This window comes from Fonsecaea nubica (genome assembly GCF_001646965.1).
Source record: "Fonsecaea nubica strain CBS 269.64 chromosome Unknown Scaff11, whole genome shotgun sequence".
Lineage (NCBI taxonomy): Eukaryota > Fungi > Ascomycota > Eurotiomycetes > Chaetothyriales > Herpotrichiellaceae > Fonsecaea > Fonsecaea nubica.
In genome coordinates, this window is record NW_019173684.1 from 341406 (window position 1) to 365958 (window position 24553).

General features: G+C 53.0%; 10 protein-coding genes across 10 annotated transcripts; 6 read left to right on the forward strand and 4 right to left on the reverse strand.

Annotated features, from left to right (window-relative positions):
* Positions 1 to 225: 225 nt before the first annotated feature.
* Positions 226 to 2442, forward strand: AYO20_02599 (hypothetical protein; the record flags this gene model as incomplete). The annotated part of the gene is made up of 1 exon (XM_022640903.1): positions 226 to 2442. The coding sequence occupies one exon, from the start codon at positions 226 to 228 to the stop codon at positions 2440 to 2442; it is 2217 nt and encodes a 738-aa protein (XP_022503159.1).
* A 402-nt stretch (positions 2443 to 2844) lies between these two features.
* On the reverse strand, positions 2845 to 5476 carry AYO20_02600 (hypothetical protein; the record flags this gene model as incomplete). The annotated part of the gene is made up of 3 exons (XM_022640904.1): positions 2845 to 4340; positions 4396 to 4649; positions 4698 to 5476. The coding sequence occupies 3 exons, from the start codon at positions 5474 to 5476 to the stop codon at positions 2845 to 2847; spliced, it is 2529 nt and encodes an 842-aa protein (XP_022503160.1).
* Positions 5477 to 6342: 866 nt separating this feature from the next.
* Positions 6343 to 8754, reverse strand: AYO20_02601 (hypothetical protein; the record flags this gene model as incomplete). Its single annotated transcript, XM_022640905.1, has 4 exons — positions 6343 to 7007; positions 7061 to 8373; positions 8421 to 8554; positions 8611 to 8754. 4 exons carry the CDS (start codon positions 8752 to 8754, stop codon positions 6343 to 6345), a joined length of 2256 nt encoding a protein of 751 aa, XP_022503161.1.
* A 562-nt stretch (positions 8755 to 9316) lies between these two features.
* Positions 9317 to 11657, reverse strand: AYO20_02602 (hypothetical protein; the record flags this gene model as incomplete). Its single annotated transcript, XM_022640906.1, has 2 exons — positions 9317 to 11589; positions 11645 to 11657. The coding sequence occupies 2 exons, from the start codon at positions 11655 to 11657 to the stop codon at positions 9317 to 9319; spliced, it is 2286 nt and encodes a 761-aa protein (XP_022503162.1).
* Positions 11658 to 12320: 663 nt separating this feature from the next.
* AYO20_02603 (hypothetical protein) lies at positions 12321 to 13161 on the forward strand (the record flags this gene model as incomplete). Its single annotated transcript, XM_022640907.1, has 2 exons — positions 12321 to 12393; positions 12446 to 13161. 2 exons carry the CDS (start codon positions 12321 to 12323, stop codon positions 13159 to 13161), a joined length of 789 nt encoding a protein of 262 aa, XP_022503163.1.
* A 700-nt stretch (positions 13162 to 13861) lies between these two features.
* On the forward strand, positions 13862 to 14952 carry AYO20_02604 (hypothetical protein; the record flags this gene model as incomplete). The annotated part of the gene is made up of 3 exons (XM_022640908.1): positions 13862 to 13924; positions 13986 to 14011; positions 14148 to 14952. The coding sequence occupies 3 exons, from the start codon at positions 13862 to 13864 to the stop codon at positions 14950 to 14952; spliced, it is 894 nt and encodes a 297-aa protein (XP_022503164.1).
* Positions 14953 to 15996: 1044 nt separating this feature from the next.
* AYO20_02605 (hypothetical protein) lies at positions 15997 to 16665 on the forward strand (the record flags this gene model as incomplete). The annotated part of the gene is made up of 3 exons (XM_022640909.1): positions 15997 to 16330; positions 16385 to 16492; positions 16556 to 16665. The coding sequence occupies 3 exons, from the start codon at positions 15997 to 15999 to the stop codon at positions 16663 to 16665; spliced, it is 552 nt and encodes a 183-aa protein (XP_022503165.1).
* Positions 16666 to 17593: 928 nt separating this feature from the next.
* AYO20_02606 (hypothetical protein) lies at positions 17594 to 19570 on the forward strand (the record flags this gene model as incomplete). The annotated part of the gene is made up of 2 exons (XM_022640910.1): positions 17594 to 17805; positions 17866 to 19570. 2 exons carry the CDS (start codon positions 17594 to 17596, stop codon positions 19568 to 19570), a joined length of 1917 nt encoding a protein of 638 aa, XP_022503166.1.
* Positions 19571 to 20050: 480 nt separating this feature from the next.
* Positions 20051 to 21250, forward strand: AYO20_02607 (hypothetical protein; the record flags this gene model as incomplete). The annotated part of the gene is made up of 1 exon (XM_022640911.1): positions 20051 to 21250. The coding sequence occupies one exon, from the start codon at positions 20051 to 20053 to the stop codon at positions 21248 to 21250; it is 1200 nt and encodes a 399-aa protein (XP_022503167.1).
* Positions 21251 to 22175: 925 nt separating this feature from the next.
* On the reverse strand, positions 22176 to 23656 carry AYO20_02608 (hypothetical protein; the record flags this gene model as incomplete). The annotated part of the gene is made up of 8 exons (XM_022640912.1): positions 22176 to 22231; positions 22302 to 22471; positions 22538 to 22569; positions 22638 to 22678; positions 22730 to 22798; positions 22855 to 22882; positions 22934 to 23190; positions 23257 to 23656. The coding sequence occupies 8 exons, from the start codon at positions 23654 to 23656 to the stop codon at positions 22176 to 22178; spliced, it is 1053 nt and encodes a 350-aa protein (XP_022503168.1).
* Positions 23657 to 24553: the final 897 nt, after the last annotated feature.

Below are 24553 nucleotides of genomic sequence, written 5' to 3' on the forward strand. Positions count from 1 at the left end.
CAGCAAAGTGATTGACCGGCACATGCATGAGAGGGCTAGATAAGGGTTTAGCCGCGAGAGGGACAGAGAGAGAGAAAGACATCTGACATTCTCGCGAGGAACCATCCAACATTTTGGTCTATTGCTGTTGTCTTATTTTTATTCTTTTACGGGCTCAACATATCATCTCCTTATCGTCGTTGTCATCTCCAATCAGACCAGCATTGATCAACATCGATCGAAAAGATGGGCGACGCCGGAGGGTCTCCTGCTACTACTACCGCTCCTCCTCTGCACCATCAACAACGACCAGTCCGCGCCGGCCTGCCCAGCGCCAACCCGACACCCTCGTTCTGGCAGACCTCCTTTCCCAATCCGCTTGTTCACCACCGCTCGACGCCAGACCTCCCCGCCTCTGTGGACGTGGTTGTCGTCGGGACGGGCATCAGCGGCACCTTTGCCGTCGATGAGTTGTTGAGTCATGTCCAAGGAGTGGATGTAGCAGTGACGGATCTCAACGACGACGACGACAACAACCTCACCGTCCTGGTCCTCGAGGCCCGCACGCTCTGCTCCGCCGCCACGGGCAGGAATGGCGGCCACTTGCAGCCGATCGTCCACGGGGCGCCAGCACATATTATTGATTTTGAACTGCGCAATTTTCACCATGTCGAGGCGCTGGCAATGGCGCTGAATACGTCTCGGAGGGACGGAGATGAGGGTGTTATAAGCCATGAGGATGATCCAAAAAAAGGTCACGGTGGGTTTCACCACGAGACTGAAAAGTCACAGCCAACGATGACGACGTCTTCTTCTAATTGGTGTGACTTTCGCCGACTCGAGGGGTGTCTTGGGTTTTGGAATGAAGAGTTTTTTAGGGACGCGAAGAGGGATTTTGCTCTTACTGCGTCTACTTCTACCTCTGCTGATAACATGCGAAGCGGTATGGGAATCGGTACTTCCAAGACCACGAATACCCATCCTACCAACGAGGACTGCAAGCCCACAAAATTAGCCAGGGTGGTAGAAGACCCCGCGGAGCTGGAAGCCCTGGGATTAAAGGTCGACAGCGGTGCGGTGGGCGCCATCGTCCAGAGCGTCGCGGCGAGTCTGAGTCCCTATAAGCTATGTGTGGGACTGTGGAGCGGGTTGCTTGAGCGGTTCGAGCAGGGCCGGGGTCAGGGTCAGAATGCGAAACCAGAGGTAGGGCGAGATGGACGAGGAAAAGGCGGTCGAGTCACAGAGGCACGCGTGTCGAAACGTACCCTGAATTTACAGACGGATACACCTGTCACGGCGCTGGAGAGGGTCCATGGTGACGACAACGACAACGACAATGGTACACACGGATGGATCCTCCACACCCCTCGCGGCAACGTGCACGCCCGCACCGTCATCCTGGCCACGAACGCATACACGTCCCATCTCTTGCCAGATTTCGCGCCGTTGATCCGTCCCGTGCAAGCGCAGATGTCTGCTCTTGTCCCTCCTCCGCCGCCTCCGCCGTCACTGTCTCTCGCCCGAGGCGAGTATCATAACATTAGCGGGGATGGGACTGCGAATGGGCATCCAAACGCAAACGACGAGGCAGAAACCTGTGACAAGAACTCCGACACCCCAAGGCCCTTGATCCCAATGAGCTACGGCTTCGTGGGCGTCGGCGACATGGACCGCGTCATGAGCGATTACCTCGTTCAGAATCCATATGATCATCATCATCATCATCATCATCATCACAGCGACGGGCATGGGGATGGTGATAGTGGTAGGGATAGGCAAGGCGGACACCTCATGTTCGGCGGCGGACGACACCTGGCCCTCCACCACGGCGAGGGCGTCTGGGACGACGACTTTGTCGACAAGCGCGTCGAGCGCTATCTGCGCGGCTTGTCGGAGAGGTTGCATCTCAATCCCAGTCTCAATTCCAAGGTCAAGTCCAATCACAGTACCCATCAAGACCGAACCAGAGTTGCGACGGATGACGAGACCGGGACCGAATCCTCGTTGTCGCCTTCGCCTTCGCACACGCACACGCACTCCCACGGTGATGACCTCCTCCCCCTCGCGGCCTCCTGGACCGGCATCATCGGCCACTCCTCCGACGGCCACCCCTGGATCGGCCCCGTGCCAGACCACCCCGGCGTGTTCGTCTGCGCGGGATACACGGGCCACGGGATGACCAATGCGCCGTTGTGCGGGCGGGACGTGGCGCGGAGGGCGGTGCGGGTTTTGGGGAGCTCCCGGGCCAGGGATAGAGGTAGAGGTAGAGATGGAGATAGACACAAGGACAGTGACGTGGACAGTGGCAGAGATAGAGACGTCAACGAGAACAAAGACGTGGTCGAAGATGGGGACGAAGATGGGAATGCCGACTGGAATGTCCCCCCAGAATACCTGATCACTCGAGACCGGATCGAGCGGGTCAAGCACGGGTCGGAGGGGATATATCATTTGTCAAGATAGAGAGTTGGATAGCAATGAAATCGAGAATGAGAAGGAGAATGATAATGAGGATAAAAGGTTTCGAAAGTTTCAGAGTGCTTTGCTGCCCATAAATCAATTCCACATCTGCGCTTCTTCGAAAACACTCGCACAACTCAGCAACCCCATAAACCCCCCGTAATTGCAGACATGCGTGACCAAGTAACCCAAACAATACTCTTCCGCGTCTGGTTCGGGTGGGTTCCACTTCATATAAACTGGTGACTTGTTTGTCGCCTCCGTAATAACCTCCTACGCCCCCGCCTTCGTGATAATGTCACCGCATCGGACGTCGAACATCCGACAGCAGACACCAATACACCTCTCACTTCTCGCCCCGACGTTGCCGAAATTCTTTCTCTGTCGTGTCCCCTTCCTCTGACCTTATCCCAGAAAGCTGCCTATCCCTCCCTCTCCCCAAAGCGGCGCCTGCACGTACTCTGCGGCTCTCTCGTGCATATTCCCGAAATTCCAATCCCCCGAGCTGCCAGTGCTATCAGGCGTTATGGGTCCCATCGACGTCCCCATGCCCGTCAGTGTTGTGGAACCCCCCAGTCCCAAGATTGTATTGCTAGTGTTGAGTGGTGGGTACGCGTCCTCCTCCTTAATGTGATGGAGCGGCGGGTACTGAGATGATCGCGACCCTATTGTCGGCGATGACGAACTGGGTGCCGAACTTGATGTTAAACCAGATGAAGTCCCCAGGTAATGATTCGATGGCTGTTGTCCATATGACGTGCTTTGGAACTTATTCGTGTTCGACGATCTCGGCCCTGCAAGCGCGGCGTTCAGTTTTCCCAACGCGTTGAGCGATTTGGCCATGCTCCGCGCCCAATGAGGCGATTCTGCAAGTGGTGGTGGTGGCTCTGCCCCCTGAGAGAAGCGGCGATTAGCAGCGGGACTCGCTTCCTGAGGGAGGTCGAATGTCGGATCTTCCTGCGTACGTTGTGAGATGACCGCTTCCAATTCTCGAAGGAGAGACAACCGTCGTGTGTCACGGCTTGTCTCAGGAAGGGTTCCCAGTAAGAATGCAGCCGAGATGGAGCGCTGAATTCCAATCCAAGACCGGGCTGCGAATTTGCTCAAGCCGTGCAATTCAACATATGCTTCGACGGTACCTTCCAAGCTCTGCACGCACAATGTCCGAAATTGGGCAACGGACGCTGCATCAAGAGGAGTCGTGCTCGGTGACTGACCTATGGTGCCCGAGGTCCTCCGTCGACCGCCAGGGGGTGATTGGACGGGGGTCAAATTGTCACCCGCGGAAGATAGAGGCCCTGCGTTCAGAGCAGGCCGACACAGCTCGCTCGTGATATAGCAGCTGTGGAGTTTCAATGCAAGCCGTTCAAGATGCTGTGTCATTCGGTAGCAAAGGTCTCGATTCCGGAGATGGGCGGCGCCTTGAGACACAATGCTCGTGATCTCTTCGGTATATTTCTGTATTCTATCCCAAGTCATGTAAGATCGCGGGTGGAGGAGACGTTCGCGAATGATTTCCTGCGTCAGTCGAATAATGGCAAACATGCTTTCCGCGTAGCTTCGATCTCCTGGAGAACTGAACTTGCCGTAGGGGATATCTGGGATACACAGGACGCTTGATGTCGGCCGGTCGTAACTAACGGCAAAATGCGAATCTTGCCATGCAAGCGCCCACCAGATTCGTCGCCGAGTCCATTTTTCGGCGTCCGTGAACTGTTGAGAGTTGATCTGCAATCCAATCGAAAAGGCCATGCGTAGTGTCATGCCCAGGAAGATATATGCCACCCCGGGATTCATATTGTACGACAGAACATTTCCGATGATGAGGGACGCTTCTATCGTCTCCAAACACGGATGAGTCAGGAAGTTAGACATGCGAAGCGCTTGATAGGAACAACAGACTGTAATCAACGGTTAGCCAGGTCCCTCGGTTTCGTCATTTGTGACTGGACTCACTGTAGACTTGAGATGTAAGCTCCCTCTCTTTTGCTGGGCGGTCCGACGACTGAGACCCGGACGCAAAAACAGCAAACACCAGTGCCAGCCAAGGTAATGATACACCATACGGCTTGTTGGGATCGAGTTCGAGATTGTCGCGCAGGGCACGAGCCCGATTGGAAAGCATGAAATGGAGCGTGTCCTCAAAGCTCGAGGTGTCTGGAACGACAGGGTATATGGTACACGCGATGTCTCTGTAAGCAACAAAAAATCTGGAGCAAGTTAGTGATCGGCCCACGGTATTTCAGGAAATGGCTTACTCGTTGCACAGCTCGTCGTCGGGAATAGCTTTACACAAACCATTTACGTCCTGCATGCTTGAGTCGGTACTCCATAAATCGACAAAAGGGTAGGTGGCGCTCTCATTATCAAGGCCAAGCTTTGGTAGAATGTTTTCCTCCAGCAAGGACTTTGCGGTGTCTTGAGCTGACCTGCTTCTGCCGAGTCCCATCATGTAGGCTAGAACAGATCTCGACCCCAAATGCATCGTACCCATCTGATTGCTAGGAGCATGAATTCCTTCTCTCTCTGTCTCGTCTCCCCGGCTATTCGTGCCCGTGGGGTTTGCGTCGTCCAACTCCGACTGCACCAAGACTGGAGACAATCGCTCCTCGGATGGGACCATACCGCGTAGCTGCTGCAATTCCCTGTTCAGCCGCTCCCACTGCTCCCGTGGCACCGTAACGTTGGGACCGGTCTGTTGTTGAATGGGGCTCTCCGACCCAGCACCATCGTGTTGGGCCAAGGCACCACTGAGAGCAATGCGCCGCTTCTTGGTCGGGCGCTCGTAGGAACAGAGCTCCGGGTGGTCTCGCTTGACACAAGAGTCACAGGGCAGGTTTCTATCACATTTGACCTTTCGGCGGTGGCACGCATAGCAAGCCTTTGGGTCCCGCACTTTTCTCGTGTTACGGATGATCGCATCTACCTCTTCCTGAGCCACCTCTATCCGCCCTCCTGGTCCAGTCTCCATGATGTGGTCATCGGCGTAGTCACCGCCGAGCGTATCGATCGTAGAGGCGCGTTGGTTGGGGTCCATGTTAGATTGGTAGCGGCGACGCAGAGGAGAATATGAAGGGACGGGAGGAGCTGGGCTGAGCTGAGATGTGGCTGGGTTCTCACTTCTACGAGAACATGACCACTCGTGAGAAGATCGAACGAGAGAATCTCCTTGGGAGTCCGCAGAGCTGCGGCTAGAAGGGCGACGACGACGACAAAGCTGCGCAGGGTTGGGGAGAAGAATTGGGGGGAGCAAATGGTTGTATGCGAGTAAGTGGGAAAGACCTCTTACGATTTCCTCCCCCACCTCTCAGTGGCTGCGACAATCCCGCTAGAGAAATCTTCGGCATGGGCTATTTGGGACTAGCGTACTATGCACGTCCTTCGCTACCGCGGCCACAGCCTCGTCGGTCCGTGGTCAGGTGGCCCAGCCTTGCCACCGTCGCCACTCAGATCTGGACTTTAGTGGCACAAGCTGTGGTGTACGACGTATGAGGTACCATTCTATTGCCAGAAACCCAGGCTAAAAGGTCTTTAATAGCCTCGCTTGAAGAGAGAAACTACATCATATTCTATAACTATTCATCACACAACTCACCTGTACTACCTTGCCGGTTGTGGTCAAGTCATGGTTACACATGATCAAAAATGTGAACCCCAAACTTCCTTCCACTCCCTAAAATCTTGGTCCACTACCGACAGTGAAGAAATGAGTCATTTGGATCTTGGTTTTACAAAAAGGGTGTTCCTGAATGTTGCTTTTACCCAGTCATGACGCCACATCCACATAACCCGCGTTCCATGTGTCCTTGTACACCATCGCATGTGTCGTCTCAAAAGGCACATTAAGTGATTGGAGTAGCTTTCAAGAGAATATGTGAGGGGTTCCCGATACCCGATACAGGATCAAGCGTCGTCCCACATTTTGGCGTCCGAAATCCTCCATCGATCAAACCATCTGAGATACGCGTATTGTCGATTGCTTCCCTGCATACCAAACACAACTGGGCTGAATAAAACGAACAGTCCAATAACAACGGCGTACAAGACGAAATAGATGCCCCACCGCACCTTGCTGTTGAGACGTCGTGTGGTCCAGTCCAGGCTGAACCCAGCCGCCAGGATTGCAAAGTAGAGAGCCGGGTAGTAGTGGTGGACGTAGGTGACTCGTCCCATGATCACAAAAGGGAAATAGTGGAAGAACCATCCGATTACTGGATAGATGCCTGAGTAATGGATTTGGTCAATGTCGGCCTGGCTGAGTTCGTTGTAGCCCCGCTGCCAACGAATCAAATACCACGCGACGATAAGGCCCACCACGCCCAACGAAGCCGTTGAGCCCCAGTAGACGATCGGGTTGCCGAGCAAGAAGTATTTGGTGATGTGATCCTCCCACGAGCACATGCGAAGTCCCACGTGCAGAATGGGCCACTGCCAGAACTTGGACGCAAGGTCGTCTTGCTTATCGGGATCAGGAACGAGGGCATTATTCGACGTCATCATCGCCACGTTGAGATGAATGAAATCCTTGAAGAACGGTGACCGGTAATTTGCCGCGTTTCCAGGGGGAACTATAGCATGTCAGTGAAGAAAAAGAGCAGAAACACGGCGAGTTCGGACTTACGTCTTTCATTAACGTGAGATTCGACGTTCCAGTGTGTGTAAACATCCCTTGGACTTGGCTTCTTTACGCAGGTTGTTTCAATCTGCTTGAAACCCCATTGAGGAAGATTGACAGTTCCAGCACGAAGGTAGCATCCTAGTTCGACGTGCTTCAGCCTGAACGCCGTGGTCAAGGTCCGGATGCGAGATCTATCGGAGGACGCGGCGTCACTGACAACCTCAATTTGCCAATGGTCCTTTTCGTCGCCGACAGTGACATTGCCATAACAGGAAACCTCCCAGTCGGCCTTTGTGATAGGAGCTGCAACGGCATGCGAATGAAGATTTCGGCCAGTTTGAGCATGGATGAGGCGGACGACCTGTTTGTCGGCAATGAAGCTCAAAGGCCCTTCCGGATCATATTCAGGCTGGCTGCGATTGGGATAGAAAAACCAGTCGTTGTTGGCATCCTTGTGGTGATAGCAGGTGACTTGCTGCTGGCCGCTCCCTTCCGGATATGTTTGAACGTGGGAATGTAGTAAACCACCGCCGTAGCCCATATTCTTGAGAGTGACTTTGGATCCAAGGGCAAGTTCAAGCGGCGAGTCCCTTCCAACTTCGGTTCCGCGGAGATTGGCTTGGAAGAGGGAAGACATCTGCGCATCACCCGGTCCCGAGTTCTCTAGGATCAAGAAGTGAACCCAGAAGGAGAACATGTAGACTATGATGGGAATGATGATCAAGCCCACGACGCGAGCAACTAGATGGGTTGCAAGCTCCACCTTGGGCATCTTCAGATCGCCAAACTTGTTCCACAGATCTTCCACGGTGTACAGTCCAACAAGCGCCGTGGCGAAAAGACCCACCCATTTCACGCTGCAGACACACCCAATGCTCAAACCGGTCAGGAAAAGCCAGATAAACCATTCCACGGAGAAACTCTTGTGCTGAAGTCGGTGGAATCTTGCCCAGCACAAAATTGTGGTGAAGGTGAAGCAGAGCAACATCGAGTCGAGTAGAATGAACCGAGAGATGGTGGCGTAGGAGTTTTCGCAGAGGACCATCAGAGTGACAAGCCACACACCACTTCGTTTGAAGTTCAGTTCGCGTGCTGTGTAGTATGCGAGGGGGACGGTTACGACGCCGAACATGGCGTTGAAGATGCGCATGAAGGTGTAATTCACTTCCTCCGGGTATGTTTCACCGGATTTGAACTCGAATGATCCATTGTAGCCGGCCAGGTATCCGGACAAGCCCACCAACATCTTTCCGAGGGGAGGGTGGACATCGAAGTAGAATTCCCGCTTCAGGTAGTGTGATCCGAATTTGCCAAAGCTGGAGGTGTTAGTAACGAGCGCAGGTACGAGATAAGTCCTACTTACTGGGCCTCGTCCCAGGTGACAATGGGAGAGAGTCCTATCCGCCAGAGCCTCGTGAACAAGGCAAATGCTGTAAAAATGATGGGAGCTATCAAAAATTCCCACTCGTCGAGGAATTGTAGAATACTCGTCTGCGGCTGGAGACAACGTCAGAGGTAGGTTCTGTATATCATCCGTCAAATGGAAGCCCAACCTTTTGCAGTTTCTTTGTGTCCTCAGCCTCGAGCTTGTAAACATGTTGTCCATTGGCCTTTTCATAGCTGGCAACATTCCTGCGACGGAGTTCAGCCTCGTCTTGACCTGCGCCGGTCGCCCGACCGCCATTTGTAGCGGCCATGATCGTGGAATGGGTATGAACAAGAAGGAAAGATGGACAGGGCTCGTTGTAGAGAGGAGAGGTGTCTCAAGTTCCAGAAAGCAGTGTAACGGTGAATCTAGAGAAAAGTAGGTGGACGGCCGGGCGGGTTGAAAAGTGGCCCTGGAAACGCGTGTCGTGAAAGAAGCAGAAATGATTAGGAAGAGAACGAAAGAATCACCATCAAAGGGAAGAAGGCTGAAAGTGTAAAAGAGAAGGAGAAAGGCTTGCCCTTAGACCAGATGGCCTTAAAAAGAGAAAATTAATTCAACTTCAGGAGGGTTGGAACATCGAGTCTGCAAGATGCCAGATGCGCAAAGCCGGGGCGACTTCAGCCAACGTGTCGAAAGCCACCTTGGCACAAATCTGGCGAAAAGGGAAAAAAGGGGGGGAGCCGGGCATCCACCTGCACTATGATTGACACGTGAAAAGAATGTGCATTCGCTGGAGTCTCATTGTGTTTCCAAAGTAATCAGCCCACGGTTTTGTCTACTTTGTTTCTGTCTTTACTCATGCCGATATTCAGCTGTGGTCAGTCCCCATTTCAAACCAGATTGATGCGGCCACCATTCGTGTCTCCATCATCGCGGAACAGATTTCCCGCCTCTCTACAATACCGCACCTCTCCGGTCCCGGTGCTGCCGACTTCACTTCCCCAGCACACCACCACTGCATCGACGATACATGCTAGGACTCCTTCCATTGCACCCAGGATTCCCCAACCTATGGCCCCGGCAATGAGCCCGACAATATAAGCGTAGAGGCTTCCGCGAACCCCAGCTCCATCCAGCCTGAGAGTGCGTGCTGTAGTGACCCATCCACCAAAGCCCAGCGCCAAACACATGATAAACCTTGTCGCATGGAGGAGGAGCTTGGCCAGTCGATACGGAAGAAGGGGGGTGGAATCATTAGACCAACCGTCGTTTCTCCGGCGGCGACTGAATGTACCTGGGTGCAAGGCTGTCGTAGCATCGTTAGGGGCGAGGAAATGCATCTGCGAAAGTCCTCTGGCGCTCACAGCCAGCGGCTGGGAATGAATGGCAGCGTAGGTAAGGGTGAGTGGATTGATCAAAACGGCGATCGGACTTGGGATGAATGAGTACATTGCCACCCCAATGAGCATTGTCAACCGCCGAGGCAGGACGATCAATGGTAGTCGGACCAGAAGACTCAAGCCCGTGAATAGCGCTATGGTGCCGAAGAGTGTCGTCGCTGAATGTTGCAATGCAGCCTTCACAATGGCTTGAGGTGTGGGAGCTGGGACTGCCAATCGATGGAAGTACCACTGCGATACCGTGGCCGATGTAATCGTCCGCTGCATGCCAAACGCAATGGTGATTGTCCAGAGGTACACAAGAATAAAGTACACTCCCAGCCACCATGTCGATGTGTCAATCACAAACTTGCTGATCGTTGATCGAGTAGACGGGTGGCCCCCGAGAAACACTCTTGCAAACATCGACAACCAAATCCATGTGAAGCTGACGATGAACCCCAGGACGGCAAATCCGACGAGCACTAACGTCGGGTTTGCCGCGAGGATTCGAGTCGAAAACTCCAGAATGGAAATGGCCTTTTGCATCACCAACCGACCCCTCAAGACCGCGAGCACCCACAGGGTGGCCAGGATTGCAGGAACCAACGAGCTCCATCTCATGACAGTGTCCTGGATACTTGAGCCATGCCATGATCCCTGAAAGCTGGATATCAATGGGTAGAGAGAAAATGAATAGAGGATAACCGGAACGGCGACCAAGATGCCGTAAACCAGATATCGAACATATGACCGAAGGGCTGCAAGCCAAAACAAAGAAACGAAGGTCGCTACAAGGGTATATGTCGCCAACAGGTAAAAGGATCCATGCAAAGTCGTGTAGACGGTATCACCGAGTGGGCGTTTTTTGCTCGGTGATTGTGTATGAAGCAAGATAAGGAACCAGGTTGCACACATAGCCGCAACCGAAAGCAAATAAAGCTGACCCCAGAAAGCATCATGCCTGGGTTGTTGAAGTTGTGGAGTCTGAATGCCATCTGGAACAGACTCAGTCCCTCCAGAGTGATTCCGCGAATGTCCCAGCAGTCGTCCCTGCACATCACCTTGGTCGGATTCCGCCGAGTCGTACTCGTCTTCTGCTTTCGGCTTTTGTTTGCGCAATTGTTGAACTGAAGGGGGATTCTCTATTAAATCTTCGGGTGGATCGTCATCATACTCGCTCCTCAAAGTGTCTTCTAATCCCACGTCAACCATCGTGTTCCTTTCTGACACCGGACTCTCGGGTTGTGATTCCCCTGACTCTGCAAGATCAGTCAAATCCGTTCTTTTCCGGCGTGGATTTGGCGCGCCACCATGCCATGAGCTCCTGATACCTCCAGGCCTGCCCGTGCCTCGATCACGAGGATCTTCCCCGTGACTACTGGCGCCATTGAGACTGGAGCCACTCCCAGCATCGACGTCGGAGGAAGCATGCAGATCACTGGCCCCTAATTGTCGTCTTGATCTCTGGAGAGCATAATAATCGGCTATCTCTCGTTCGTGCTCCTCCTCATCATTTTCTTCTCGGAATTCGTCGGTAGCGCTATAGAACAAAGGTGCCTGCTGTGGATTGAGGCGAGAAGCGAACGGAAAGGCGGACAGCTGGGAGGATGTCGGCTGGTAAGGATTTGGGACGCGGGGATTCAGCGTTCTGGAAGTAGTCGTTGATCTCCACGTCTGGTTCGGTCTTCTTGTTGCCCGACCCTCGCCAGACCGACGGTCGTCTGCAGGTGTCGGCGCGAAACTAAGACGGGATTGAGACTGTGCGAGAAATCTGGAGGCGTCTTGGGAAACATCAGTACTTGCATTCAAGGCAGGAGTGGTGGGATTCTGGCTCACACTCGGAGAACATGCTGCCCGCAGGCAGTCACCACGCGGTGTATCAGTCGGTGAGTATACTTGGTTGATAAGCACGAATAACTGATGGTACCAAAGCAAATCCTCTTTGATTGACAGATGTGGCCCAGGTGAGTTGAATGGGGAGCTAGAATATGTGGTAGATATCAGTTGGATGTGCGGTTGCACAAGGAGACGTGGTGGTGAGTTGGTGGTTTGGAGATATGAGTCCAACCTTCAGCAGGTCAGTCGAAAACGGGGAACAAAGACGAGGCACGCAGGAAACTCGATGGAGTAGTTGTGTATGCCCAGCCTAGCTTAGCCTAGATTCAGTGGGTAGCCGTGGGTGCTTGGGGCAAGTTCCAGGCTGTGGAGCTCCCAAAGTGCACAGGCTTCCAGGCAGCTGGTTACTACTGGTGTAATACACGTTGCAAATAATGGGCACGCGCTCTCCTCACAAGCTTCCTACAAGCGTGGTCATCGTCATCGGGCCCCAAGTCGTTCGCCGCTCAGCATCCATCTTTTTGTCACCAGACTCTGTCCATTCCACTCCCCCAACGTTATTGTTTCTAAGTTGATCCTTTCACCTGCGCATAGGGTTGACCGAATCTACTGTCAGATCAAACGATATCGAGATCCACCCTCTATTAAGTTAGCAGACGCACTCCTGTCCTTTCCCATGCCCACCCCAACACCGGTCCCTGCGCTCCCCTGGAACTACATAGCCAAATTGGTCTGTATAGGGGATTCTGGTGAGCAGCTCCTTCAGTCCCTTGGTGACGAACCCCCCTAACAGTGGGCAAGGAACTGGCAAATCGAGCCTGACCATCCGGTTATGCGAAGGAAGATTCTCCGCCTCACATGATGTCACCATTGGCGTCGAATTTGGGAGTCGAATAGTCCCTGTTGGTCCTCCTGCGAATGCATCCTTAGATATCGGCGCTCCAAATGGAAGACTCGGCCATGCCAATCCCCAACAGCAGAAGAAGATGAAGCTTTCACTTTGGGACACCGCGGGTCAGGAGACATACAAAAGCATAACAAGAAGCTATTTCCGAGGTGCATCTGGGGCGTTGTTAGTGTTTGACATCACGCGAAGAAGCAGCTTTGAGTCGGTCACCCAATGGCTCAATGACCTTCGTCAGATCGCCGAGGAGGGTATCGTCGTCATTTTGGTGGGCAACAAACTGGACCTGGCGGAACAGAGCACTGATGCGCAGGGAGGCACCAAGCGAGCCGTGAGCCGAGAAGAGGCAGAGGACTGGTGTCGACGAGAAAACGTGGTCAAATATGTTGAGACAAGTGCTAAGAGCGGAGAGGGAGTCGAGAAAGCGTTCCTCGAGGTGGCAGAAAGAATATATCAGAATATCGAAGCCGGCAAATACGACCTCAACGACAGGAGAAGCGGAGTTAAAGGGTATGGGACGGGGACTGGGCGAGATGAAGGCAAAGCTCCCAAGACAGTCAACCTGACCATGAACGATGCCGTTAAGAGCGGGCAGGGGAGAGGTTGCTGTTGAGGCGACCTGGGTTTCCCATTATGTTTCATGAGATCAAAATTGTCTCGCCATGCGCCGATACCGAGCCACGTCCATCATCGCGGAAGTCCAACACCACCGGAAAGGACGATATTGGCTTGAGAGGAACCATCCAATATAAGAGCTGTACAATTCAGGTGGTGGTTGGGGGGTCGACGAAGCCTCGTCGGTGCCACTGCATCAGATGGCGATGAAAGTTCTTGGAAGCCCTTGCATTGGCTGGTAAGTGATGCATGGCCTATTGTATTGGGTTGGTGTTCCCGACTCACCTTCCCGTTCAGTCGAGATACAAGTACCGCTCGTGTTAGCAGACATGCTGACAAACTTCGAGGCATACGGGCACCAGCCGGCACTGTGGCCTTAGCGAGTTGAGCACGTCATGGAGTAAGGAGGTCAGACTCGGTGCCATTCGACGGTTTATTGATTCGGAGTTGCGAGCTTCGGGTATCTTCTACCCCACCTCTACGAACTGCGCGGGCTTTGGCCTGCTCCTCTTTGTACCCAAAGGACGATTCTTTTATCAAGCGGTCCGTGGACGTTCGATCTTTTTCGTGTATACATGATTCGCCTCCCATCACTTGCTACTGCCATATCCTGTGTTTATCGGTCGGGTCATCATCAAACAAGCCGTTTTCTGTTACCACGAGTGAATCATAGAACATTCACATCATTTCCCCCCACAATGGCGAAACTAGACATCAAGATTCCTGATATGGAACTGCCCGATGGCAATAAGATACCATTTGTAAGTGAGATTCGCCTCTCTCTGGCTAGCACAGTGCCGCTGACTGTAGGATGTTGTTCAGATCGGATACGGATTGGGCACGGCATGGTAAGTCTGAGGCGGCGAATTGAGACTACATCACTACTACCTGTTGAATCATCTGGTTCACGCCGAAGGCTCTCACGCATCACATCGCCGCAAGTCTCGCGCATCAGTGATAGCTGACCACGACTTGGGTTTGCAGGTACAAGACCAGTGCGGACGCGCCCAAGGATCAAGCAACCATTGATGCCACGAAAACCGCCATCAAGGTGGGATATAGACACATCGATGGGGCAGAAGTGTACAACACGGAAGTGGAACTGGGTGAGGCGGTCAAAGAGAGCAAGATTCCCCGCGACCAGCTCTTTATCACCACCAAAGTTATCACCCATATCGACGACATCCCAAGTGCCATTGATCGAAGCCTGAAGAAAATGGGACTTGATTACGTTGACCTGTACCTCATCCATGCTCCGTTTTTCGCCAAAGGGGATGACAAGCTGCTCCAGCAAAAATGGGCACAAATGGAAGAGGTCGCAGCTTCAGGCAAGGCCAAAAGTATCGGTGTCAGCAACTTCCTAAAGCCTCACCTGGATGCTATTCTTCAGACATGCAAAGTCCGACCGGCTATCAACCAGATTGAATTCCATCCGTACCTACAGCACGGAGACCTGCTTGCCTACCATAAGAACAAAGATATTCGGGTTGCTGCCTATGGTCCCCTTACCCCCGTCACCAGGGAGAAGGGAGGCCCAGTTGATGGCTTGTTGGAGTCATTGGCGAAGAAATATGCTGTGAACCCGGGTGAAATACTGTTGAGATGGTGCGTGGACCAGAATGTTTTGCCCATCACCACGAGCTCCAAGGAACAGCGGATGAGCGACATGCTGCGAGTCTTTACCTTTGAATTGACACCCAAGGAAGTTGAAGAGATTTCTACAGAAGGGAACAAGCACCATTTTAGAGCATTCTGGGGGCACATTTTTGACGCGAATGATCGGTCCTGAATGGGGGTACATAAGCAGGGGAGCTTTCTCGCGTCCTACACACGTACGGAGAATGTACATCAGCCCACCGACTGACCCTTGATCATCGGGTGGTAATTCGGCGAATTGTCGATCATGATGTAGCTTGACCTCCATAGCACCTACAAAGTTGCCCTTCGGATCAGTACCTTCGCACCTGTATGCCTTCTATATGGGTATTAGATCCAACGTATTTCCCTCTCCGCAGTGGATGGAAAGAGTGACAAGTGACAATCACATGTACGACATTAGTCTGCAGCTAAACAGCATCAGCGGTTAAGCATGTCTTAAGTCTCAGCACCCGACTCGTCACTGATTCTACGAAGCCGACATCCGAAGAAATGCGGGTTCGCACAGAAACGGGGAAGTCCTCCACTTTGCATGGTCTGATTGAGTCTGGTTGGTGGCTGTGTTCTGGATCTCGCATGTCCTCGCATGTCACCTTGTTCTCCATCGACACGCCAAGGGCCTCGAAGACACGGAAAACGACAAAAGACGGAAACTCTGGCTCGCTTGCTTGACTCTGATCATCCTCATCGGCATCATCGTCTCCACATTCCAATGGGCTCATCCGCTCTCACCGTCCCATCTGTCGTATGAGGCCGTGACTTCCGCGTTACTTGTTACATGCCCCCAGCTGCGTACCTAGTAGAAAGAAAAGAAATGCCGCGGGAAGAACCTTCCACATGATCGACTTCCTTCTGGAGAAGTGAGAAAAGCTACTACCACGTCGTAAACTAGTCAGGTACCATTCCATTTCATACGAAGAAGAGGTAGGAGCCTCCCATCGAAAATCCTCCCGCCTTAAATTCTTCACTCGCCCTTCTCCCTCCGTCAAACCAACTTCTCTCCCATACATACAACTTCCATCACCCATATTCACTTTTGCCAATACTTCACTTAGCAACAAGTGCATTCATTCGTTCTACTGTCTACCAAAAGTATCCCATTACTCTCTTAAGAAATCAGCATCACCTTGTCCCAGTCACGCCATACTCCGGGCAGCTCCGTCAAACCTTCAGCACCATGCAGCTCTTCAACCTTCTCACCATCACCATCCTGTCCGTCTTCCAGTTCACATCGGCATCGCCTCTCCAGATGAGACAAACAATCGATCCACCTGCCAGATACCTTCTTCGAACCAAGGTGGTCAATGGTGCTCACAAAGACTCTGGGTCTAACAAGACCGACTTGTACCTCTACTCGTACCACACGGGTGCAGGACTCGGCGATGCGGCACTCTCGTCCAACAGATCGTGGGCATGGCAAGGCTACCTGAATGATTCCCAGCAGCTCTTTACCTACTCTGGCAATCTGGGTGGTCCTTGGCCCCTGTCGATCGGCTATGGCCCCTACCAACGTATGTGCTCCTTTCACACTAAACCCTTGTCCAATGCTAACAGCTGTCTTTTAGAGTGGAACCAGGTCGGAATCAGTATCTCCAGCATCACTAGCCTTTATGCTGGATTCTTCTTCAACTCGTCTGGGCTTCAATTCAATGCCAGCACCGGTGGCTGGTTGGGTGAGTCCTCTCTTTCGCTGTCTATGGCGTTTGCTTCTGGAGTCAACTAACTCGTTCTCGCAGCTTGCGACTGGTGGCATGGTGTCCCTCAGCTCTTCCAGGTCAATGGTTACCCCTACGGATCCCTTCCAAACTCCTGCTCCAAAGTTGAACTTCAGCCGGTGGAAATCTGATTTTGTTGCAAGCAACTGTCTTCTCTTCGTGCGGTAGAAATGGTAATAGGGCCGAAGTAGGTGGCATTCTGGTCGTGTTCAAGCATTGCGTTGCGTTGATGGGCATTCACATGGGGCTTGCACGGGGCAAGCGGTAATCATCTGTATCACCAACCAATCATAATACTTTCTCCTTGCTCTGTTCAGTCTTCATGTTTGTCGTGATTTCCTTGTCTCGACATTCCTGGTCAACATTCTCTGCCCATACCCAAGATGGCGCATTGCAACCTGACCATGGGTACCTCGTGGGACGTTGGCCGTGCCTCACAAGAAGCTGCCAATGCATCATGACTAAGTCACATATCAAAAGGGCACCAACGGTAAGTCCTATTGGACACATTCCTTTCACAGTCAATGCTCGCTTGGGGCTATGATATTGACCACCTTGACAAGGTCGAATCAGCTGCATCGCTGGGTACCACCATCCGACTGGTGGATACTCGACCTCCCGATTTGTATTTGCTGCTCTTTGCAAGTGGCATATACGAAGGATCGACGGACTTTGGCCTGACGGCTGCTTGCCTCTGATGAATTGGGGACCTCGTCTCCTTCCCTCTTGCTTACATGATGGGCATTAGTCTCTTCCTCTCACTATGGGTTCCATGGCCTACTTCCACATTGGGTCAGCAAGCCCTTGGCTAGAGTTGGGCCTTGCAGATTGGGGTGCTTAGCACCAAGGAAAGTCATGTTGTATTATGCATTGGTGGGTTGACCATCGTGGAGAGACCTATTGTGGTGTCCGGGACGGCTCTGTGCCGCGGGAGGAGTTGGTGTGTATAGTGATCAGGGTGACGTTGAAGCAAAAGAAGTCTTTATGAAGTACGTCCCTGGGTTCCCTCGACCAACCCTCACCCGTTGTCCACTCCCCTGCGCTGTTGAAGAGTCTAATATGGTTGCGAGCAACTCTCCAGTGCAACAACAACAACAACAAGCTCCTGCCTACACGGGTGATTTCCTGTGGGTCAACCATGATCAGAAGAGCAGGAATGCTTTGCCACATCGCAAAAGAGTCTTTGGCCACGTCCAACGAAGCTATCGCAAATGGAAGAGGACCCGTGATAACCAACAGTTGCAAGCCTCCATCCAGCTGCCTGGAACAAGGTGAGATGTTCTTCACAAGAGGAGGCTTTTACGAGGATGCTGACTATGGCACTACTCAAGGTCGATCTCCCAACAACCTCGTCCCATTGCTGGCAATGAAGCACAAGCCGAGTCGAATACACGTGCTCCTTTTGAGGATGGTGATGAACCAGCTCCGTCCGACCTTCCTAGTCCCCTTACACTCATTCGTCACGGCAACTCGGATCCTTTCTCTTGTTTCTCCTTCTCCATCACTCCGCGCGTGAACGAGGTCATATCATTCATCCGAGACATTCAGCTGCCGACGCTATACTATTCTCCCTACTTCCGCGAGGCCAGCCGCTTCCCTTCGACACGTTCAGATGTCACCAAATCGCCCATGGGATGGATCTCCACACCGGCGGCCGTTCAGTCGTGGAAACACATCGTCCAAGGACTGCATGATCAGTGCACGGCGCTCGCTTGTCTCAGCACATACCTGGCCATGATGGTGACTTGTGGTATTAAAGAGACGGGATACATGAAATACAGCCTGGAACTGCGAAATACTAGCTCGAAAATGCTCAGACAGAGCATCCTTCGGAGTGATCCCATGCACCGGGGCCCACTCGCCCAGATGACTCTTCTTCAACAAGTCTTTTGGCACTTCTACGCCGAGGCTTCGGCAAGAAATCTTGACGCTGCCCTGGTGCATGGACAAATGCTGAGGAAATTAATGGACGAGAGTCCGGAGGCTGTAACTCCGCATTTCTTCATGCTGGCAATGTTTGTCGACATCCACTTGAGTTCGGCTCATCGTAGGAAACCTATCTTTGAGTACGAGACGTTTGGGCCAAAGGTATACAAGGCCATGTGGGATGGAGTCGACCCATATATCTTCCTGCTCGCGGGGAAAGAAACCATTCCAGAAGCCACAGACGGTGCAACTGCAGCCACGCCTCTGGACATGGTGGTGTCGATGGAACCTCTTCGGAGCCTCCTCATCCGTCGACGACAGGCCATCGCGTTGGCAAAGTTGATCGCTCAGGCCGAGGGTCCCAGCATCAATACCACAGCCATCTTCTTCTGGGTGGCATCCCATGCGTATATTGACGAGGGATTCTTCACGAATTTCTATTTTGACAAGGTCAAGGGGACTTCGATCAGCTTAAGCAGTGTTCTCTCCGTGTCCACCACCACGAGTGTTGCGGAAATCTCAGATGTAATGCCACAGTCCGAATGCAGCCGGTTGACGGAAGCCGCAGTCGCAATGGCAGCACTCTACCTCATGCGAGTGCTGGGTCTCTTTGACATGTGGATCAATGGCCAGAATTTCTACGATCCCGCAGCATCGCGTGAGACTCTTCTGTTCGACGCTCTTACCGCCGCGTTTCGAGTAGGCAGTCCTCAGGAGCTGCTCATTCACGCGAACGCACATTTATGGTGTCTATTCGTGGGCGCGATAGCGGAGTGGCAGAGCGTTCTTCCAGGGAGTGCTGGCAGGAGACGAGGGAGTCCTAGATCAAGAGCACTGCTTTCTGGGGTGGAAGGGTCTCATCTGCAGAGAATTGATAGCGGCTTCGCCGAGGATGTAGCTCACATTGAAGGGGAAGATGAAGACGCGTCGACCATGCTGTTCAATACTCTTTTTGCAAGACAAGCGAGAATGATGGGTCTCCTGAGTTGGGAGCAGGTGGTTCCCATTCTGAAGATGTTCGCATATGGAGACTCCTTACAGCCACATGGCAGCCGGTGGTTCTGGAGAAGTATGGGGGCACATTTGGATGAGTTGAAGCATGGTCATTGATGAGCTGTAAAGCTTTTACTCGTGAAAGCCGAGGCTGAGAATAAGCGAGTGGTGAGTGGCGACTTTGATATGCGGCAGCCTCGTGAGGGGAATCGGGTATGTCGAGGCAATTATTACCTCCCGAGCGATGGACAGGCGTTGCTTGGCTACTCTTAATATTCTATTAGTTATCATTATTATTCTGCTGACAATGACGAACGAGGCTTAAACGAGGCAAGGCCCCGCATCATAAGCCAGCATAACAATCGGCACATCTTTGTCGTTCAACCCATCCTTTTCGCCTCATCGTCCTCTTGTTATTGATAAATTCACCCGGCGGTCCTTCTGATGCTCCGCGCTCTACAGACAAAAGCCCACGTGTCGCCCGCCCGTATTGCCAGTTGGACCCCGAGTTCTCGAGGAGCAGCAGGAATAGCATTAGCACCAGCATCAGCAACATCAACATCAACATCGACAAAACCACGACGCAACATCTCGAGAATGGATTCCAGCCTCCACCCTCTCCAGGGTATGTACAGGCCCAACGCCCTCAAGGGACTGTACTACGGCCCGGAGGTGGTGCAGAAACACATCCTCTCGGCGCTGCCGACGGAGAAATCCAAGGCGTTTATCATCACGGGCAATTCGCTGGCGACCAAGACCCCGCTCATCAAAGGACTCGAGGAGCTCTTGAAGACCGGAAACCACCACGCCGGCACGTTTAGCAACATCCGCGAGCACGCGCCCGTGGCGCAGCTGGACGAGGCGACGGCCATCGTCAAGAGTGACAGTACCATCGACACCATCATCTCGGTCGGGGGCGGGTCGCCCATCGACAGCGCAAAGGCCATCGTGTACCGCGTGCACGAGACGGCGAGCAAGTGGCTCGTCCACATCGCCATCCCGACCACGCTGTCCGCCGCCGAGTGTACCGCCATCGCGGGCTACACGCAGGCCGACGGCACCAAGACGGGCATCGCCCACCCGAACACGTACCCGGCGTACATCTTCTACGACCCGAAATTCGCGCTGCACACGCCGCCGCACCTGTTCCTCTCGACGGGGCTGCGCGCCCTCGACCACGCCGTCGAGAGCCAGTACCACCCGTCGGCGACGTGGGTGCCGTGCCGCATCGTCGCCCTGAACTCCATCGCGGAGCTCTTCCGCCTGCTGCCAAAGTACAAGGAAAACCCCCAGGACGAGGACGTCATGACGGGTTTGCTGCTGGCCGCCTACGCCTCCCTCGGCTTCATGGGCGGCAACCTCAAGGACGGCCTGGGCCTGTCCCACTCGCTGGGCTACGCGCTCGGCTCGCCCTACGGCATCCCCCACGGCATCACCTCGTGCCTGACGCTGGGCCACGTCGTGAAAGTCAAGGCCCGCCAATCCCCCGAGAACGCCGAGTCCATCGCCGCCATCCTGCCGTACACTACGGGTCACGTCGCCGGTGGCAGCAGCGCCGCGGAGATCTCCTCAACGGGAGATAATCTCAAGGACAGCGACCTGGTCGGCGACCGCATCTTGCAGCTCGTGCGCGACCTCGGCCTCAAAACCACCCTGACCGAGAGAGGTGTGGGGAGGGATCAACTCGACATCATCTGCGCGAGGGCCACGGGCGGGCTGTTGCCCCAGAAGGAGAAGAGTCCGCAGGACGAGAAGGTCCTCGAGGCCGTGAGGGGTTTGGTGGAGAAATTGTGGTAGTTCGGGAGGAGGAGGAGGAGGAGGAGGAGGAGGAGGATGTGATACCGGTTGTAGGGGTTTTGGCATACAGTCCTGGTCTTTTCTTTCCTAGCTTTTGGAGGGAGTGTTTTGTAGATAGAGGAAGAAGAAGAGGAAGAGGAAGAAGAAGGAAAGAAGGAAAAAAAAAGTAACTTGTCAATTTTGCTAGGGATTTACCGAGTCTATCTATCTCTCCATCCGTCCATCCTCCCCTCTCCTTTCCTTCTTCCTGTTTGTGTAGCTGTGTGGTCTATCTGTATCCAAGGGGGTAGATATCAATTGGCTCGCTGCCACCACCAGCTCACTCACATACACTCTCATATAATACCCTCTCTCGTATATCCATACGCGCTCGAGAAAACTTGTGTCAGCTAGGCTCAGCCAGGCTCAGTCAGGTCGTATCATATCATACCACATCATATCCCGTAGGTGGGTTGGTCAGAGGTCACGTTGATGCTGTTGGACGGTATAGCCCTCCTAGTCTGTATCTAGGTATGTAGTATGTAGTATGTAGTATGTCCCATCATTGACCGAACTCGTTACGTGCACACACAAGTGCATACATGGGTACATGGACATATATATTGAGTGCATCGGACCAGGACAAAAAGAAGAAAGACGGAGAGAAGAAGAAAACAAGAAGAAGGAAGGAATGAAAGAAACCAGCTTGGAGGTGACATGTCAAAACCGAGGGGCTGGCAATTCAGCCAGCTCAGATGCATGGATAGATTGGTATCGTGACTAAACTTTTGATTGCATTGTGAGCTGCAACCGGGCAAGGACGAGGGACTGAAGACTAGGTCCAAGGTAGGGACGTCAAACTCATTACCCGTCCAGTCACCCGCCCACCAGCCAGGGGCAGGGGCCACACATGTAGATAAATATACGGGTTCGACACAGTGACACATCACAACGACGCTCGAACCTGTTCGTTGACGGGCTTGACCTCGACCAACAACTTGCCTGAGACCCGGTTAGTGACAATACTCCGTCACAGACCACGTTGCCAATGTCGGTCCAGGACGAGACTCACCTGTATTCAACCCCTGGTACAAATCCCTCAGGGCGTTCTCGGCCTGGTCCAAGCCCCCCTTGACGATGGTCTCTTTCCGCTTGATCTTGCCCTCGGCGAGCCACTGGGCGAGATCTTTCAAGGCCCGGGGAAATTCTTTGGCGTAGTCGAAGACGATGAATCCTTCCATGCTGCATGTAGCGTGGTCAGTCGGGACCCCAGAGACGGTGAAAATGGGAGGGGAGACAAAAGCTTACCGGATACGCATAGAAATGATCATCAGATAGTTCTGGATTGGCTTGGTTAGGACTGACTTGACTCGCTCAGAGAGGGGGGGTGCTGAATCAGGTGACATACCTTTGGTCCTTGAGGCTTGGACGAGTTGTATTGACTGATCCCTGTTCAACTATCAGCATGGCTGTGTTATGAAGACCAAGGGGATCACGTACCGCCGCACATGACGAATCGAGCATGTTCCTTTGCTCTGGCGAGCGCCATGTCGAGGATCTCGCCGCCAACTGAGAAATACATCGTGAGCACTACCAACCTCTTCCCTCGCAACACAATCACTCACCGTTGTCAAAGTAGACATCAATCAGGTTCTGTCTTTGATCAGCATCATCCGTCTCTCTACAACATTCGGGGCAAAATACCTTCGTGGCAGCCCTGAACTTCTTTGCAAAGTCCTTGTCTTTGTAGTTCAACGCACCGTCGAAGCCCAATTCCTCCGTGAGCCAACGACACTTGTCATCACTGCCCGCAATGCCCAAGACGGTCGCGCCCTTGAGCTTGGCGATTTGACCGACGACACTGCCCGTTGCACCTGCGGCGCCGGAGACGACAACAAAGTCTCCCGCTTTGACCTTGCCGACGTCGATGATGCCGAAGTAGGCAGTCAGCCCAGTCCCGCCTGGAACATTGTCCGTGTTAGTGGCCGTTGTTACATCTCAAAGTTCCGGAGCCGGTGCTTGCATACCCAGAACACTCATTCCATCTGTCAGCCTGCCGCCCTTCGGGACGACTACCCTGTGCAGCTCGTCCGCTTTGCAGATCTTGTACTCCGTCCATCCCGCCATGGCCGTTGCAAAACTGCCGACCGGGAACTGTGGGTTCTTGCTGGCTTTGATGGTCCCGATGCAGCCGCCTCGCATGACCTCTCCGATCTGGACGGGCGCAATATACGACCTGGTGTTGTTGAGCCAACCCCGCATGGCAGGGTCGATACTGAGGTAGTTGGTCTCAAAGAGAACCTCTCCGTCCTTGAGATCATCGGCCGAGGGAGTCGGATTGTTGGTGACCAGCTTGAATGTCTCGCCTGGGACGATGTTGTCCTTGGGTCGTTTGGCGAGGACCACCGTCTTGTATGTCGGAGCCATATTTAATTGGCTGGTTGATGGTCAGCACTCAGTGGAATCAGCTTTAGTGACGAAGGTAGAGTGGTTGTCTCGGTCGAGAAGAGTGTACCGGTGGATAGAAAAGGAAGAGCTCCTGGTCAGCTAGACTTTGACAATCACAAACCTGCACGGATGACAGATCACGGAGGGTTGTTTACTCATTGCCTCGTCTTGAATCCTTGAACACATGCGGCAAGCGGAAAAGTGCCTCGGTCTCGACGGTTAAACGAGGGTGAAGCATATAGACCAAAATGCACTTTTATACCGGGGAGCGTATAGACCATATAGCGAACCTGAATATTCGATGCATTTTCCCTCGATGGTATCTGGGATATGAGCTATTGTACTCGATTACCGGGCACACGACATGGTGCATAAAGTAAGCGGGTATATTGCTGCAGTCAGAACATCAAACCTCGTGCACTAAACTGTGAGGTGCAACAACATCTAAACGAGTCAATTCCGTCTCGGCCGGTTACCAAAGGGCAATGACCATGGAATTCTGACATGGCCTTGGAGCTTAAAGTCATGACCACTGCTGAGAGAGGGAGAGATCCTCTCGCCACTTTGCGACCGTCAATGGGAGAGAAAATACTCCGTGGAAGAAGGTGCGCCTACAGCCTTGTCGGCCAGGGACATCGATATTTGTCCATTTTATGAGTAACGCGTTGGGACGGAGAAAGACAAAGGTCGACACAATCATATCCGGAAGCAACAGGTGACTGCTACACCAGGTCAATAACCAAACATGATATGCCAAGTTGTGGTCTTTGGAACATTGGACAAATACCAAAAAAAAAGAGAGGCAGAGAGACACGGAAGAACATGTCCGGTATCGGATTGTCTTGTATCGGCTTCTACCCCGGTCAATCCCTGTTT